General features: G+C 46.9%; 1 protein-coding gene across 1 annotated transcript in view; it reads right to left on the reverse strand.

The window, feature by feature from the left end:
* Window positions 1-1,619: 1,619 nt before the first annotated feature.
* The window catches only part of odad3 (outer dynein arm docking complex subunit 3), a 59,712-nt gene continuing 46,226 nt past the window's right edge, over window positions 1,620-15,105 (reverse strand). Inside the window, exons 11-13 of the mRNA XM_068021380.1 lie at window positions 14,538-14,693; window positions 14,212-14,296; window positions 1,620-3,825 (exon numbers count right to left, since the gene is read on the reverse strand). Of these exons, the coding sequence (XP_067877481.1) occupies window positions 3,659-3,825; window positions 14,212-14,296; window positions 14,538-14,693 (408 nt within the window). The 3' untranslated portion in view covers window positions 1,620-3,658. The remainder of the gene's footprint in view (window positions 3,826-14,211; window positions 14,297-14,537; window positions 14,694-15,105) is intronic.

Raw genomic sequence — 15,105 nt, forward strand, 5'->3', positions numbered from 1 at the left:
GAGTGGGCAGGAAAGGGGAGCTGAGGTAGAAGATCAGCCAAGATCATATTGAAGAGTGGAGCATGCTCAAGGGGCCATTTGATCTATTCTTACTTCTATTTTTTATGTTCTTAGTGAGTTTAATTCTTTCATGGCAACATCTACTTGCACTGGATGCTCCTTGTTATGAATGGGGTAAAGTGCTACCTCGATTACAAAGTAAAAAGAAAGACTTGCATTTATATATCACCAATCACAACCTCAGATGTACCACATCGCTTTGCAGTCAATGAAGTACTTTCTCTTGAAGTGTAGGCTCTATCATAATGCAGGAAACATGGCAACAAATTTGCAAACAGCAAGTTCCTACAAATGGTAAAAGGATAACGACCAGATAATCTGCTTTAGTGATATTGTTTGAGGGATAAATATTGGCCAAAGCTACCCTGCTCGTCTTCAAATAGTACCATGGAATATTTTATGTCCCTGTGAGAGCAGATGAGGTCTCAGTTCAACATCTCATCTGAAAGAAGGCACTCCCTTGGTATTACACTGTGCAAATTTTATGCTCAAATCTTTGGAGTGGGACTTGAATCCACAATCTTCTAACTCGGAGGTAAGAGTGCTATCCATTGAGCCACAGTTGACATTGAGGTGGAAGTTAATAATGCACTCACTATCTTACCTAGTGAGTTCACACATAATGCTCATCAATGAACACTTTAACTGGGTGACCGCTTTGCGGAACATCTCCGCTCAGTCTGCAAGCAGGACCCTGAGCTTCCGGTTGCTTGCCATTTCAACACTCCCCCCTGCTCTCATGCTCACATCTCTGTCCTGGGATTGCTGCAGTGTTCCAGTGAACATCAACGCAAGCTCGAGGAACAGCATCTCATCTACCGATTAGGCACACTACCGCCTGCCAGACTGAACATTGAGTTCAATAATTTCAGAGCATGACAGCCCCCCATTTTACTTTCATTTTTAGTTATTTTTTCTTCTTTTTTTTTTACATTTATTTCATTTCATCTTAGTTTGTTCAGTTTGCTTACCCACTGTTTTTTTCAGGTTTTTTTTCAGGTTTGCACTTGCTGCTGTTCAATATTCAGTGTATTCACACCTAATCTGCACTAATGCGTTGTCTTTCAACACACCATTAACATATTGTTTGCCTTTGCTCTGCGACCTTTTGGTCAGCTATGTGGCCTGGTCCAATCTGCACCTTCTCCTTTGTTATCTCTTGCCCCACCCCCACCTCACTTGCTTATAATCTGTGACCTTTCTAATATTTGTCAGTTCCGAAGAAGGGTCACTGACCCGAAACGTTAACTCTGCTTCTCTTTCCACAGATGCTGCCAGACCTGCTGAGTGATTCCAGCATTTCTTGTTTTTGTTTCAGATTTCCAGCATCTGCAGTATTTTGCTTTTACTTTAACCAATAGTACAGTTTTGTCAAATAAAGTGAGCTGCAACCTCAGAGGACATTCTCCCGCAGGGTATAAACCAGCAGAGGTTCAGGGTTCCCTCAGGCTTGGTCAGTTGTAAATTAGTTGTATTTAGTCACATGAAAGGCCAGGAGTGTCAAAGTGTCATCATGAGATGTGCCCAGTGTAATAGATTCAAAGAATAAACCATCACTGTTTAGGATCTAAGTCTAATTTAATTTTACAAAACATGGATACACAATTAGAAATGTTTTATATGGTTTAATGAAAAAAAAGCTCCTGCAACAACAGTTCACCAAGAAAATCAGGATAGGGTTCCAACTTACACCATACTGAACTGCTGAGCCAAGGGATCAGCGGAAGGCAACTCCACGCACAAGGTCTACTTACAGTTAAAGGGCTGAAGAGTCGCTTTGTCTCGTTACTTTCAGTAGAGTATGAGCACTATCAGATGTTTAAACATTTTACTCTCAGGCTTCTCTGCATGCTGTACTGAGGTGAGGGGGTGGGGCTAGGAATCTTTACTGCACTACTTTTATCCCCCCCCACCAACCCAGTTCAAGACCACCATGGCCAAAGGGTTAGGACCATCTCATCCACTACAACCCTCTCAATTACAGCTGGAGTGGGGGTGTGGGTGGGGATGTGCAGAGATTATAAATTAAACAGTACTGAAGGCTATTCCTTTGCTGAACTCACAATAAGCCTTACGACAAATTTCAATGGACAATATTTTCTTGCATGTCAAGTCCAACTTTCAGCTGACCTGATCAGGCTTCCCAGACAAACTTTGAACAAAGGTTTCTAGAAAACTAGGATCTGAGGTTATTTATTTAACGAATAAATTTTTCTCCGCTCCTCACTGCCAGTGTTGACACTTACTGGGGTTGGTTCCGTGGGCACCAGCCAACCTCCACTTCCTTACCCGTGCCAACTCACATCGCATCAGCAGCTTATTTGTTCACTGTAGAGGCCTGCTACCAGACCCGAACCCGACGGGACCCGACGACATGTGTCTGCTTCAGGTCGGGTCGGGCCCATCTTCAGGGCTCGGATTGGAACGGGATGGGCCGAGTCCAGGTCGGGTCGGGCCGGACACACGGTAAGTGCTCTGCTGGTAAGTATTAAAATTAAAAAACAATCCTGAGCTGGGAGTCCGGGACGAAACTGAGTCTGTGCAGTGAGCGACTGACGTTACTGTGACCTCATCGCGCATGCGCTGCAGCTTCCTGGAGCTTCCCAGTTGGAAGGTAAGCAAAGGGATGGTCGGTCGGGCTTGGTTGGGTCAGGCTCGGGGCAAAATTGGAGGGGCTCAGGCCGGGTCGGGCATGGGTCCGCTGTGGATCGTTCGGGTCGGGTTCTTTTTTCCCCGACCTGAGCAGGCCTCTAGTTCACTGGTCCAATCACAGTCTAACCCAAGGTTGTCTTCACCCGTGTCTAGGCATGTTCCAGCAGGCACCGCTGGATAGTGGTGAACAGCAAGACCCCTGAGTGAATTACACCTCCCTCAGCAAAGGCACTGAGCTCAATATATAGCAGGTCTGCTGTTCCAGGTGAGTTAGGTAACTCAGCACAGGCCTAGGATTATCTGTTAGACCCTGTACCACATCAGGCATAGCCTTTATTCAATAGGTTATAGGGGATTTGCGTCTAATCGTAATTACAAATATCAGTTTTGAACCATTCTTCAGATTTTTTACTACAGAAATAGTATCTGATCCGCCCACCTTTTAATATTCCTAGAGGCCTGAGACTATGGGCTAAACGTAGAGCAGGTCCATTAGCCTCTGATCGAAGATCTGCGAAACATCAAACTGTTTTTTCTCGATCGGATGCTGAAGGACCTGCTGCAAATTAATAGAATTTTCAGTTATTGTCTAGAATTTGTATTTTTTATTTTTCCAACTGGTGAAAACTTCACTGTGCTTCCTGGTGTGGGCTGGAGTACAGGAATCATCTTCTGTTCTGATCCAGGTGGAATTCTGCTGCTCTGGAGAAAGATTCTAATCTACTGATTACTTCAATCACAAACTATATCGCAGCCAGCTTGCAATTTAGTTCCTAGTAGCTGCTCAAAAACTGACTGATTCAAATAATTCCCTGCCTCCTGCTCATTCCACCCCTCTCCCCAATACTTATGTATTCATTATTAACTACTGGCTTTTTAAACCAGGGAGCCCAGAGGCACAACAAGACTAGCAGACGAAGATGGGAGGACCAATTGGGCTTCCGTCCTAACTCAATCTGTGTTTCACCTTCTTCCTCTTGGGTCGAGACTTCCTCTTGGTTTTCCAGTCAACAATCTGCTGTGATTGTCGCTTTAGCACTGCTCTTGTGATAATGTCACCACTATCATCACTGCTGTCATCATCGCCGCCATCATCATCATCATCATCATCATCTGCAATCAGAAAACTCTCAGTTACCCATCACTGGGGAGGGGAAGAAACAAAGAAAGAATGCAAGACAGAGAGGCGGACAGAGACGGAGAGATAAAAAGGCTAAGAGAGAGAGAGAGAGAGAGATAGGCAGAGAGATGCTCGTAATCCCGATTCCTGCGAATCCCTGCTTGAACTCACTCCTTCTCCCAATCTGACTCCTGTGATTTTTTTTTGATACTCTTGCATCCAGTCATTCACATAGGGAGCTGTTCCTGCTGACATTAGGGGCTGGTTTCCTGAAACCATTCCCGGTGCAGGCTATTTTCAACACAAGGAGCAGGGGAAGGAAGGATCATTATGCCACCAGATCCAAGATTCAGGCCAATTAAGGTGCTTGGAGAGCTCATTAAGAGCTCGTTAACAGTGGGCGTTGAGATTTTCACAGGCGCACATTGGTTACACACGCTGTCTGGGGCAGGCCAGATGAAGGAAGGCAGGTACACAGTGAGGAGCCAGTCAAGGAGTGAGTTCAAGCAGGGATTTGCAGAATTATTCCAGACTCATATAAGTTTAAATGGCACAAAAACGGGGACTCAGCCATTGACAAACAGGTGCCCTTGGTGCTGTTCAGTTGCCAGGAGAGTGGACAGCAAGTGGTTGGGCAGTGCAGGGGGTCGGAAGGCAGCAGCTAGCAATGGAGCCATGACTCTCAGATTTTACACCCAGCGGCAATGGAGTGCAACACCCTCCACAGGCCAGAGCTCCAAACATCACGAGGGCAGGGGAGAGGAATGATGGGCAGGAAGGACACGGAGGCTATACCCTCCGCATAGGATCTATCACCAAAGAAGAAGCTACCTGGAGATGACAGAGATTCAGTGCCGTAGGCGACTGCGACTCTCCAGGCAGATGGTCACAGACATCTGTGCCCTTGTCGCTGAAGACCTCACACCTCGCAGCACTGGTCGTCATGCCCTGCCAGTGGCTGTCAAAGTCACTGCGGCATTGAATTTCTTCATTTCTGGCTCCTTCCAAGGATCAGCTGCAGACCTTGGTGGCATCTCGCAAATGGCTGTACACCACTGCATCTCGCAGGTCACTGATGCCCTATATGCCTGAGCTGGACAATACATTAATTTCATGACAAATGAAGCCTCACAGGCACAGAGGGCATGGATTTCACCACCATCTCTGATGCAGGGCATCATCGATTGTACCCCTTTGGCCATCAAGGCACCCAGTGACTGGCCAGTCAGAATCATCAACAGGAAGGGCTTCCACTCCTCAACATTCAGCTGGCCTGCAACCACATGAGCTTCCTTCAGGTGTGTGCTCTCTTTCTTGGCATCTGCCATGACTCCTTCGTCCTCCGACAGTCCAGGCTGCCAGAGATTTCATTCCACCCTCCAAAGTCCATCGATGAATCCAAGGGGACGAGGGATATCCTTTGAAGAGATGGCTTCACACCCCTCTTCGAGAGCCCCAGACAGAGGGACAGAGGTGATACAACCAATGCCACCTGCTCACTAGCTCCACCATTGAGCAGGCCATCAGGCTTTTCCAAATGTGATTCCAGTGCCTGGGCCAGTCGGATGGCGTCCTTCAATACATTCCTGCAAGGGTCTTGGTCATTGTGGTGGTCTGCTGCATCCACCATAACATGGCCCTCCAGAGAGATGTGTAACTTGAGGACAGTGAGGAGCTGGAGCCAGATAACTCATCGAAGGAAGAGGAGGAGCAGGAGGTGACAGAGGAAATAGAGGATGCAGAATACCAAGGTGCCTCGGCTGCACAAGAAGATGGCAGGGCATGCTGCAAGGCGCAAATGTCTTGACAGGATGCCATGAATCTCATGGATCATTTGATTCAGGAACATTTCGACTGAGTCTCTCTGACCCAGGATGAAGGGCGTGGTATGGAACTCACTCTGAGGTACCAGTGCTCGCACATCCATTCAAGACATACGAACACACAAATAAACTAGGAGCAGGGGTAGGCTATTCGGCCCCTCGAGCCTGCTCCACCATTCTATAAGAACATGGCTGATGTTTGTGGACTCAACTCCATTTTCCTGCCCACCCCCGATACTCTATGACTCCCTTCTTTGTCAAGAATCTGTCTACCTCTGCTTTAAAAACATTCAATGACCCTGCCTCCACCACTCTCTGGGGAAGAGAGTTCCGCAGACTCATGACACTCTAAGAGAAAAATTTTTCCTTATCACTGTCTTAAATGGGAGAGCCCTTATTTTTAAACTGTGTCCCCTAGTTTTAGTCTCTCCCACAAGGGAAAACATCATTTTAACATCCACCCTGACAAGTCCCCTCAGGATCTTATATGTTTCAATAAGATCACCTCTCATCCTTCTAAACTCCAATGAATACAGACCCAACCTGTCCAACCCATCCTCATAAGATAACCCTCTCATCCCAGGAATCAGTCGAGTGAACCTTCTCTGAACTGCTTCCAATGCAATTATATCCTTTCTTAAGTAAGGAGACTAAAACTACAGTAGGGAGGGAGTTGCCCTGGGAGTCCTCAACATCGACTCTGGACCCATGAAGTCTCATGGCATCAGATCAAACATGGACAAGGAAACCTCCTGCTGATTACCACCTACCACCCTCCCTCAGCTGATGAGTCCGTACTCCTCCATGTTGAACACCACTTGGAGGAAGCACTGAGGGTGGCGAGGGCACAGAATGTACTCTGGGTGGGGGACTTCAATGCCCATCACCAAGAGTGGCTCGGTAGCACCACTACTGACCGAACTGGCCGAGTCCTAAAGGACATATCTGCTAGACTGGGTATGCGGCAGATGGTGAGGGAACCAACAAGAGGGGAAAACATACTTGACCTCGTCCTCAAAATGAGGTGTCAACCTGGTGAAGCTACAACACAGGACTATCTGCGTGCCAAACTGCGTAAGCAGCGTACGATAGACAGAGCTAAGCGATCCCATAACCAACGGATCAGACCTAAGCTCTGCAGTCCTGCCACATCCAGTCGTGAATGGTGGTGGACAATTAAACAACTAACTGGAGGAGGTGGCTCCACAAATATTCCCATCCTCAATGATGGGGGAGCCCAGCACATCAGTGCGAAAGATAAGGCTGAAGCATTTGCAACAATCTTCAGCCAGAAGTGCTGAGTTGATGATCAATCTCGGCCTCCTCCTGAAGTCCCCAGTATCACAGATGCCAGACTTCAGCCAATTCGATTCACTGCGCGATATCAAGAAATGACTGAAGGCACTGGATACTGCAAAAGCTATGGGCCCTGACAATATTCCGGCAATAGTACTGAAGACATGTGCTCCAGAACTTGCCGCGTTCCTAGCCAAGCTGTTCCAGTACAGCTACAACACTGGCATCTACCCTGCAATGTGGAAAATTGCCCAGGTATGTCCTGTACACAAAAAACAGGACAAGTCCAACCCGGCCAATTACCGCCCCATCACCCTACTCTCAATCATCAGTAAAGTGATGGAAGCTGTCATTGACAGTGCCATCAAGCGGCACTTGCTTAGCAATAACCTGCTTAGTGACGCTCAGTTTGGGTTCCGCCAGGGCCACTCAGCCCCTGACCTCATTACAGCTTTGGTTCAAACATGGACAAAAGAGCTGAACTCAAGAGGTGAGGTAAGAGTGACTGCCCTTGACATCAAGGCAGCATTTGACCGAGTATGGCATCAAGGAGCCCTAGCAAAACTAAGGTCAATGGGAATCAGGGGGAAAACCCTCTGCTGGCTGGAGACATACCTAGCACAAAGGAAGATGGTTGTCGTTGTTGGAGTTCAATCATCTGAGCTCCAGGACATCACTGCAGGAGTTCCTCAGGGTAGTGTCCTAGGCCCAACCATCTTCAGCTGCTTCATCAATGACCTTCCTTCAATCATAAGGTCAGAAATGGGGATGTTCGCTGATAATTGCACAATGTTCAGCATCATTCGTGACTCCTCAGATACTGAAGCAGTCCGTGTAGAAATGCAGCAAGACCTGGACAATATCCAGGCTTGGGCTAATAAGTGGCAAGTAACATTTGCGCCACACAAATGCCAGGCAATGACCATCTCCAACAAGAGAGAATCTAACCATCTCCCCTTGACATTCAACGGCATTACCATCGCTGACTCCCCCACTATCAACATCCCAGGGGCTACCATTGACCAGAAACTGAACTGGAGTAGCCATATAAATACCATGCCTAATAATAAATACAACAGCAGGTCAGAGGCTAGGAATCCTGAGGCGAGTAACTCACATCCTGACTCCCCAAAGCCTGTCCACCATCTACAAGGCACAAGTCAGGAGTGTGATGGAATACTCTCCACTTGCCTGGATGGGTGCAGCTCCAACAACACTCAAGAAGCTGGACACCATCCAGGACAAAGCTGCCCGCTTGATTGGCACCCCATCTACAAACATTCACTCCCTCTGCCACCGACGCACAGTGGCAGCAGTGTGCACCATCTACAAGGTGCACTGCAGCAATGCACCAAGGCTCCTTCGACAGCACCTTCCAAACCCGTGACCTCTACCAACTAGAAGGACAAGGGCAGCAAATGCATGGGAACAGCACCACCTGCAAGTTCCCCTCCAAGTCACACACCATCCTGACTTGGAACTATATCGCCGTTCCTTCACTGTTGCTGGGTCAAGATCCTGGAACTCCCTTCCTAACAGCACTGTGGGTGTACCTACCCCACATGGACTGCAGCGGTTCAAAAAGGCAGCTCACCACCACCTCTCAAGGGCAATTAGGGATGGGTAATAAATGCTGGCCTGGCTAGCAACGCCCACATCCCATGAATGAATAAAAAAAACTAAAACTGTACATAATACTCTAGATGTGGTCTCACCAATGCCCTGTACAACTGTAGCAAAACATCTCTACTTTTATATTCCATTGCCCTTGTAATAAATAACAATATTGCATTAGCATTCTTAATCACTTGCTGTATCTGCATACTAACTTTTTGTGTTTCGTGTACTGGGCCACCCAGATCCCTCTGCATCTGGAGTTCTGCAATCTCTCTCCATTCAAATATATTGATTTTCTATTTCTCCAGCCAAAGTGGACAGGTTCACACTTTCCCACAATATAATCCATCTGCCAAATCCTTGCCCTCTCACTAACCTATTGTTACGACCAGGTGAGAAAGATGTCTCGGGGTCCCTCTCAGCCATCACCTGGTCTTACTGTAACGGGGTTTAATTTTTAAACACACCCTGTTTTCAGCTCCTCTTTGGTGAATCCTTTAACATCACTTTCCAATTATAAGGCAAAGCAACCAGCACAACAGGTTTTCTCAGGTTTAAAGAAGAAAAGTGAAATTTTATTAAACTTAAACTCAAATTCGGTTAACACCTACAGATACGTGACACGCCCATGCTAACATGCACACACGATATACACATGCAAATAGAGACAGAAAAGAGCAGAAGAAAAAATAAAGTGGAAAAATTTGAGTCAATATCTGAAGAGTTGTTACGGTTCTTCGAGCTCACTGTAGAGTCCTTGATTGTAGGTACATCTTACTTTTCGTTGGGGCCCAGTATTCTTCTTACAACTTGTTCACTGTAGGAAACTTTTCTCTCTTGGGGTTCATGTGTCTTCAGTGGATTCAGAGGCTTGTGAGAAAGAGATGGGAGCAGGCATAGAGAGAACTTCTCAGTCCAGAAGCAAACAGACTTTCTGCCTTCTGTTTGTACAAATGCAAAAAACTCAAGTTGCCCAGCAGGTTAGTCATGTGACTAGCTGGTTTGACCATGTCTGTTTGTGTATTCGGCCATCTTAACAGTCAACCTGGAGTGCGAGCTCCCCCACCTTCATAATCTGGTGATCAAAAGTCCATTGTGGGTTGAATGTGTCAGGAAATGGCTGCTTTGTCCTTCCAAACACTGTCTGTTAATATGCAAATGTCTTATCCAACCACGGCTGATCTGTTTAACAAATCCTTTCTTCACTCCAGTAACAGTTCAAAATCAATGTTCATGACAAAATTAATGTGCCTCATTCTTGGCAGATGGTGGCCTAGCTTGACACTATCCATATCTGTTTGTAGCCTCCTTATGTCCTCTTCCCAACTTACTCTCCTACCTATCTTTGTGTCATCAGCAAATTTAGCAACCATACCTTCGGTCCCTTCATCCAAGTCACTGATATAGATTGTAAATAGTTGAGGCCCCAGCACTGATCCCTGTGGCAACTACTAGTTGCAGCTTGCGAACCTGAAAACGACTCATTTATGCCTACTCTCTGTTTCTTGTTAGCTAACCAATCCTTTATCCATATTAATATGTTACCCCTATACCATGGACTCTTGTTCAGTAACCTTTGATGTGGCATCTTGTCAAATGCCTTCTGGAAATCCAAGTGCACCATGTCCACAGGTTCACCTTTATCCACATTGCTTGTTACTTCCTCAGAGGACTCTAATAAATCAGTCAATCAGGATTTCCCTTTCACAAAACCATGTTGACTGCCTGATTGCATTGAGATTTTCTAAATGACCTGAAAGACACAGCCTGAAACATCTGAACTCTTACTGCCAATGAAGGATGCACATCTGCCCAGAAGCTTTGCTCTTACCATGGACGAACCCTTGATCTCCTACACTGCCTCATAGCACTTTTCTTATGCCAGCAATAAAAGGTGTCTCAGACGTGTGGCTTAAAGTCTCATTATTTATACAGCGCTAAGAAAACAAAATAATGCACAGAGACAGTACGATGACCCAGTGGTCCCCTTGTGGCCTCAGAGGGGGTGGAGGCAGCCTGCTCACTTGTCACTGCTTGCGACTGAGATGCATGTGATGGTTGTCCTCATCATGGAGGTGCCCATGGGGGCAACTCCAGAGGCTGCTGCACCTGCATCATTGTTGCAAAAGCCTCCGTCACTTGGTCCTGTAGCACAGTGGCCCCTGCTGTCAGAGGACCAAGGAGGCCGAGGATAATGAAGGCACCCAGTGAGGAGTAGCACCCTCATACTCCTCTGTGACAACCTCAGCCCTTGGCGGGCGCATTGGATGCCTGAAGGGGAGCACCAGCTGGCGTGCAACTGGCGTCCCCTCCAAACATCTCAGTGCCACCAGTACCACTGACCAGTCCAGGCTACATTGTGTGGAATGCATCCGGAATGCACCCTGTGTACATCAGTGCACAATTCTTGCATACACTGCCACATATGGCTCTCCACAAGATTGGCCACTATCTCAATGGAGGACCCGTGCGGTCATAGCTCAGTGCCATTGGGATGCACATGAGTTGGATGGACTCCTCCATCCTCTGCCCATGACCCTGCACTGCATCAGAGAACTGACATGTGGGAGCACATTTTCTGCTGCTGGTTTGGGTACAGCTTCCTTTCTTGTGACCCCTGAGGCCCTACATCTGTGGCCAGCTGAGCAGGGCTGTCTGATCTCCCTAATCCAAGAGGGATTGCCCACAGCTCCCTCTGCCTCTGGCACCTCCTCCTGCCCACTAATGCCATGCTGTATGTCCTCACCCAGTGACACACTCTCTAACTGTACACAAGGCCACACCAAAGTGAGAGCATTTGTGCTTGTGGACTTGCGCTTGTAAGGTGTGATGGTGCTCCTTGATTTTTGCTACTGCTCTTGGGCTGATACTTGGGAGGGCAAGGCTCTCTGTGGATGGACACATGCACCAGTAGGAAACACAAGAAAAGATCATGAGAGGTAGCCTTGGAAAGCAGAAGCCTCTGCAGTGCTGAGGTTTCCCAATGCAACTCAGTTTGGGATGCAGTCAGATGCTGTAGTGAAATGCACCTCCTTAATAAGCGCATGGCCTTCTGTAATCACCATCTCCACCATGGGTGCCCATTTCGCCAGGGCAGACCTCCTCCTGTCCTGCAATCCTGGCTATTTGTATTGCTCAATCTTCCATGGGTGTTAACACTAGAATTTAGGGATACCGCCTCCTGTTTGGACCCTCTTCCTGGCATTGTGTACCTGTTTCTCCTGCAAGTGCAAAAGAGACCGTGATAAACCACTGCTGTCCTGTAGGGCCAATGTCATCTGCTCTTATTCATTAGCAGGAGCAGCTCTTTGGCTGTGCACCATTAAGTGCCCTGGGCATGCACTCTTTCCATGTTCAGGGGCAGCATGTGACCTGGGAGTCTTCAGCAGGTGCGTCTGCTGAAGGGTGAATACCCAGGGATCTGTCCTGAGGGTTGGGGTGGCAGTCACCTTGTTAGAGTTTATGGGATCTTTGAGGCATTTCCAACACTTGTTCCAGGACCTCCAGGTGACACTTCTGCCTCTCACAGCTGCAGCAATGTCCTGCCAGGCCTGTTTTATCTGTGTGGGTAGCCTCCTCCGGCCAGCCTCTGGGAACAGGACCTCCTTCCTCTCCCTCACGGCCTCTAACATAGCCTCAAGGTCTGCATTGGAGAAATGAGGGGCAGCCCTGCCCCGGGTTCCAGTCCTTGGGCTCTCCTGGGACATCTTGGAGACGACAGCAGATTGAATTATACAGCAGCAACAGTAATGGCTGCTTTGGTCTGTTTAAATTGGGCCCACAATTGTACAGTCCTGCCTCTGTTCTCCCCCCTGCAGCCTCTAATTGGATGGAAAACCCATCTCCATATCAATTAAGGGATCGCACCCCATAAGTATTGTGCATAATTTCAGTTTCCCAGCGGAAGTTGCGTTTGTGATCCAGAAACAGTTCAGATTTGTATTTCCCGCTCCCTATACGAAGATTTAGCCCAGATCTTAGATATTGCAGAATCACATACCAGCTGCTCCAAGGTTAGGAAATGGGGGGGAGCTGCTGCAGCAAGATGTTGGTCCCCTACTCAGGTGTGCAGTTGTAAAGGAGACAGAAGATGAGGAACATGCTCCAAGTTTTGCTGCAAAAACTTCAGCAAGCAACTGACATGAATCAGTAGGGAGGACCAGACATTGCCAGGATTATCCAAATCCCTCATGATGAAGCACTCTGCCATTACAATGTGAGTGCTAGATTATTTTATTTTCTAAGCTTGTTTCCTGCTATACTGCATTAATTATGAACGGTCACTGAACTAGTAACCCAGAGGCCCAGGCTAATGCCCTGGGGACACGGGTTCAAATCCTACCAGAGCAGCTGGTGGAATTTAAATTCAATTAATTAGTAAATTCAATTAATTAATAGAAGTTTCAAATTGAAAGCTAGTCTCAGTAATGGTGCCATGAAACTATCGTTGATTGTTGTAAAAATCCATCTGGTTCACGGATTACCTCATTACAGAAAAAATGCTATTGCACTAGAGAGGGTACAGAGGAGATTTACGAGGATGTTGCCAGGACTGGAAAAATGCAGCTGTGTGGAAAGATTGGATAGGCTGGGGTTGTTCTCCTTGTAACAGAGAAGGCTGAGGGGGGATCTGATTGAAATGTACAAAATTTTGAGTGGCCTGGATAGAGTGGAGGTGAAGGGTCTATTCACCTTAGCAGAGAGGTCAGTGAAGAGGGGCATAGATTTAAAGTGATTGATAGAAAAATTAGAGGGGAGATGAGGAGAAATGTTTTCACCCAGAGGTTGGTGGGGGTCTGGAACTCCCTGCCTGAAAGGGTGGTTGAGGCAGAAACCCTCAACTCATTCAAAAGGAGTCTGGATATGCACCTCAAGTGGTGGGATTAGAATAGCTGGATCGCTTTTTGGCTGGCACAGACATGATGGGCCAAGTGGCCTCTTTCTGTGCCTTAAACCTTCTATGATTCTATGACCTTTAAGGAAGGAAATCAGCCACCCTTATCTGGTCTGGCTTACATGTGACTCCAAAGCACAGTGGCGCAGTGGTTAGCACCGCAGCCTCACAGCTCCAGCGACTTGGGTTCAATGCTGGGTACTGCCTGTGTGGAGTTTACAAGTTCTCCCTGTGTCTGCATGGGTTTTCTCCGGGTGCTCCAGTTTCCTCCCACAAGCCAAAGACTTGCAGGTTGATAAGTAAATTGGCCATTAGCAATTGCCCCTAGTATAGGTAGGTGGTAGGGAAATATAGGGACAAGTGGGGATGTGGTAGGAATATGGGATTAGTGTAGGATTAGTATAAATGGGTGGTTGATGGTCGGCACAGACTCGGTGGGCCAAAGGGCCTGTTTCAGTGCTGTATCTCTAAACTAAACAATGTGGTTGACTCTTAACTGCCCTCTGAAATGGCCTAGTAAGCCTAGTAATGCCCTAGTAAGTTGTCAAGGGCAGTTAGGGATGAGCAACAAATGCTGGCCTTGCCAGCGATGCCCACATCCCATGAAAGAGTTTTTTTTTAACGTTACATCAAGAATAAAGTTGGTTATAGAAACAACAATTGGTAACCGGAGCCGCAGCTTTAAAAAGCTAAAAATGCAACGTGGTGCTAATTTTTGTTATGAAGGGAAATCAAATTTAGTTCCTCACCATCATACATATCAAGCTTTTGGGCTGTTGGAAGCTTCACTCTCATGTTGTAAAATGGAAGTTTGCCTTCCACGCTGGCATGGAACTGGAACACAAGCAAAAAGATAGTATATGCATCACCGCAGGAGAATGGGGAGTTAGAACAAGTACCTGCAATCCTCAATATTTATGGGGCTCCCCCCAATAACTGAACTCTCCTAACCCAGGTAATAGGGGACTCCCCTACCCACTCGCCCTACCCACACAAATTGGTGCTGCTCGTGATGCTCGCATTCCAAGAACAAATTAATGAAAGGATAAAGAACCTGCACAATGCATCTTCTCACCTCATCATCCTCGATCAGTTGCAGTGTCTTTTTCATGTTGATTCCTTCAAGGTCTTGATACAGTTGAAGGAGTTTGTCCTCTGTTAGTGACAGCAAGTCCAACACATACTCATCTGAGGTGGGGCTCAGTACCATGGCTGGAACGCTGCTCTTTGACTTCAGAATTGAGACACAAACTAGTTATGTGAAAATCTCCATTAGCCCTGCATTAATGTAGCACCTTTCAACATTGATACATCATTACATGACCATTGCATTGTGGAGTACAATTCCCATTTTGCAAACTACATCATGTGAAAAACTTTATTTTAATGTATTCTCAACCAAAACATTGTAACGCATTCAAATAGTCACAGGAAGGCATTTAACACAGAATTATTACAGTGCAGAAGGTGGCCATTCGGCCCATCGTGCCTGCACTCGCTCTCTGAAAGAGCAATTCTCTCAGTCCCATTCCCTGCCTTATCCCCATAACCCTGCACATTCTTCCTTTTCATAAATGTGGGAGGCATGATTGGGAAATTGGGAAATTTGCTGATGACACAAAAATTGACCGTGTAGTTGATAG

Source organism: Heterodontus francisci, chromosome 43, assembly GCF_036365525.1.
Source record: "Heterodontus francisci isolate sHetFra1 chromosome 43, sHetFra1.hap1, whole genome shotgun sequence".
NCBI classification, from domain to species: Eukaryota; Metazoa; Chordata; class Chondrichthyes; order Heterodontiformes; family Heterodontidae; genus Heterodontus; species Heterodontus francisci.